This window comes from Sabethes cyaneus, chromosome 2 (assembly GCF_943734655.1).
Source record: "Sabethes cyaneus chromosome 2, idSabCyanKW18_F2, whole genome shotgun sequence".
NCBI lineage: Eukaryota > Metazoa > Arthropoda > Insecta > Diptera > Culicidae > Sabethes > Sabethes cyaneus.
The window spans coordinates 55,568,133-55,571,684 of NC_071354.1; the positions used below are offsets into that span (position 1 = coordinate 55,568,133).

A 3,552-nucleotide genomic window follows, 5' to 3' on the forward strand; every position below is an offset into this window, starting at 1 on the left:
TGAATGAATAAGCATTCGAATGAATGAATGAATAAACGTAAATACGCGCCTGCAAATGTGTTGGAACTTACGCAAACCTTTACTCCGCTATACGGTGTTGTGAAACTTGTTGCATGCAGCCAGACAGGTTCATCTGTCAGAGCATCGCAATCAGATGTTGTGCAAGGCATTTGTTTTGTTGATAAATAACGTGGTTGTGATCCTTAAATTCTGATATCACCGTCCAAGCTGTTATTGTGTGTTTTGTGCATTGTAAGTTTGCATTGTACAGTTCTTTGTCAGCAGTTGGTGCTCACTTGGCACGGGTTTGAGGCTATATTTACCTACAGGCAAATAATTTATTATATTAATATGGACATCAGCTGCTTTCCCAACGAGGTAAATTAAAGTTTATTATTATTATTATAAACTGTTATAAATGTTTCAAATCGTAGGTTCTGTGTCATATATTTGATTTCCTGTCGTGGAGTGACAGAAGAAATACTTCGCTAGTTTCTCGCCAGTGGTATGCGATCAATAACTCGGATCGATACCTGAGACAGACCAAACTGGTACTTTATAACTATTCGAAGGTGCAATTTTTTTCGGGCGTTGCAGCTTCGTTACTAAGAACGCAACGAAACATTGAGTTTCACTCCAGCGCAATGCTCGACACAGAACAACTCCTATCAGCAATGGAGGAGGCATTACCCAGTGGAGAATCTGCAGTAGAATCTGTGGATTTGTTTCTTAGATCCAACCACGAGCAGGTGTCCTGTTTGGTTATACAGAATTTACCTAGGCTGAAGCAACTCAAAAGTTTGAGCATTTTGGCGAATGAAGGTTTCAAAACATTCCAAAATAGATTGGAAATTCGTAACGACACATTAGAGACACTAAAATTGTCCTTCTACCGAAATACTACGTGTTATGTGCGCACACCTAAACTTAGATGTTTAAACATAGTGATACGACATCTAAATGATATAACAGTGCTGAATGCGGTCTGCCAGCAATTATCTGAACTCATCATAACTTTCCAGTCCAAAGATTTAGTAACCAAATTGTTTCTATGTAACTTCAAAAACTTGACTAAACTAAATCTTTGCATCGAAAATGATAAATATCTACCGTACACTGTAGCACCTTCTGTACTTAGCTGGCAGGAAATCCAAACGTTCCTTGACTCTATTAAGGGATTGAAAACACTAGAAATCGTAGACAAATGTAACATATTACGACATAACTATCTGAACGTTTTTGTCTGTGCGGAAGCTCTCACCCATCTAACAATCAACTATACAACCGTGGACGCGAATATGGTGGAATTTATCTCGCAGTTTAAAAACCTTCGGATGTTGAACCTACAAGGATGCTCCACAGGAGGTGACCCCATCTCCATAAACTTACCAAAGCTACAGACACTATTGATGCCATACAAACACTACTCAAATTTACCGTGCACAAATTTGCAACATCTTACGACGTTGCACTACAGCAGCTCGCAAAAAAATCACTCTCAATTTATACATCAAATCACAAGCACGTTTACCAGTTTGAAAAATCTAATTTTTTCAAATTTTGACTACGAGCTGTCGTATGATTCGTTTCAATTTCTGGATAGATTGCCGCGGTTAGAATCGCTCACGATTCGCGATATGTCAGTATCTAGTCAACTATTCTGCAATTGTCCAGTACTCACGGCACTTCGGAAGCTCACCGTCAAAACTATTGTCACGGTAATCAAATTATGAATTGTACATTTACTTATCGTTACTAATATGTAGCAAATTTGCAGGAAATCTCGCTCATAGAATGCTTTCCGGACAAAATACCTCATCTGTACAAGCTGAACATCGATAACTGTTTCTTCTACATTTTTTCCCGTGACAGCACGAAAGAGCCATTCACGTTCGACATTTTGAGAAGGCATATGCCACGCACTCGAATTTCTACGATCGCGTCTAAAGTGTTCACGAATACGATGGAACCGAAAGTGATTACGAATGACTAGCAGCAGAATTGGCTTCCAATCTACAGGGATATTCAAATGTCCATTCAAATGTTAAAGAGTAAGTAAATGTTAAAGGAAATGAAATTTTATATATTGTGATTGTGTTAGCATAGCTGATATTGACCAAATAAAATATGTTTCAGTTGTAGTTTTTTAATTGGTTTTGTTGGCTACATGTTGCGTTAATGTAGATCAAACTGTATGTTTGATCGAGTATCCTCTAGTTTTAGAAAAAAGGTTCCACGCCGACGGCCAAACCAACTTTTATCGACCGTTCTCGTTTTAAAGCATATCCAACAAAAGCAAGATTAAAGAATCCCGGAATGACGGTTGAGCGGTCATTAGGCGAGTTGTTCTGTGCCTTCCTTCCATCACCTAATGATGAATTTCCCGCAGTGGAAGAGGAAGAAATCGTCTGTGCTTAGGAAGCTGAGCAGTCGTAAAAAAATGTATGAAGAATCTACACTTCCTCACTTATAAGTTTTCTTTATTTAGCAATTCAAAAAGGATTTTTCCGATGCGAATCGATACACATTCCACGTGGATGCCATAAATGCCGATCAAAACTATGTAAAAAAACCACACAAACTCCAAGATTCGCGTAAAAAAATCTCGGGAATTTCAAAACAACACGTAGAACAAGTAAATTCTAAAATTAACGTGAAAATACCGGGTAAATTCTGAAACTCGCGTAAAAGAAAAACCTCGTGAATTCAGAAATTCACGTAAAAACCCGTTTTAATAGCGAAATTTGCGTAAAAATAGTCGCGTAGCGCCTTCAATTTTGTTGGAAACAATTTACCATAAGGTCGCCATTCACCGCTCAGCTCCATTTACCGCTCATTTCAAACAAAAAATGCTTATATCTTTTCAAAATGGTTCATTATTGTAAAAACTATTGACAAATAATAATTTTGTATGTTTAATGATACGAATGAAACATAAACTTCTACTATATTCATGAAAGCTCATTTCCAAAATAAATAATCTTTATAGTGAGGAACGAAAAACGACATTTTGATCGCGTCTTTATTAAGACCGAGTGCAAATGACTAAATTAATTATTAGCTCAAGCGAACTTGTTGCTTTGGCTATTTAGAAACTATTCTACTAAATAACGTGAAATAAGTCAACAGTGTTTATATTAGCGTTCTATTCTGCTATAAATGTCAAACCCAAAACAAGGGTCAAAACGCGGGTTTTATTTATTTGGTAACAGAAAAAAATGTGAGCGGTAAATGGCACCCATATGGGCGATGAATGGATCATCATATTTCAAGTGAGCGGTAAAAGTGGTCATGAGATTGCATTACTTTTTTAAAAAAAAAGTCACTATTATGAAATATTTAGAAACCAAGTAAATTTTTCTTGTAAGCACAATTGTTTTCTCTATCTTATGACGCAAATTGGGTTTCGATTACATACTTATTACGATTACTAACAGTTTTATTATTACAAACAACTTGGATTTTCTGGAGATTTGTTTGTAGACCTCATTTATGCAATGGATCGAAGCAGATAGAGCGGGCGTAAGATTTCGAGCACATGCCCCACCTTCC

The 3,552-nt window shown here is 36.9% G+C and overlaps 1 protein-coding gene across 1 annotated transcript; it reads left to right on the forward strand.

Moving 5' to 3' along the window:
• Positions 1-210: 210 nt before the first annotated feature.
• On the forward strand, positions 211-2,111 carry LOC128737408 (uncharacterized). Its single transcript, XM_053832037.1, has 3 exons — positions 211-378; positions 435-1,718; positions 1,778-2,111. The coding sequence occupies exons 1-3, from the start codon at positions 352-354 to the stop codon at positions 1,991-1,993; spliced, it is 1,527 nt and encodes a 508-aa protein (XP_053688012.1). The 5' UTR covers positions 211-351; the 3' UTR covers positions 1,994-2,111.
• Positions 2,112-3,552: the final 1,441 nt, after the last annotated feature.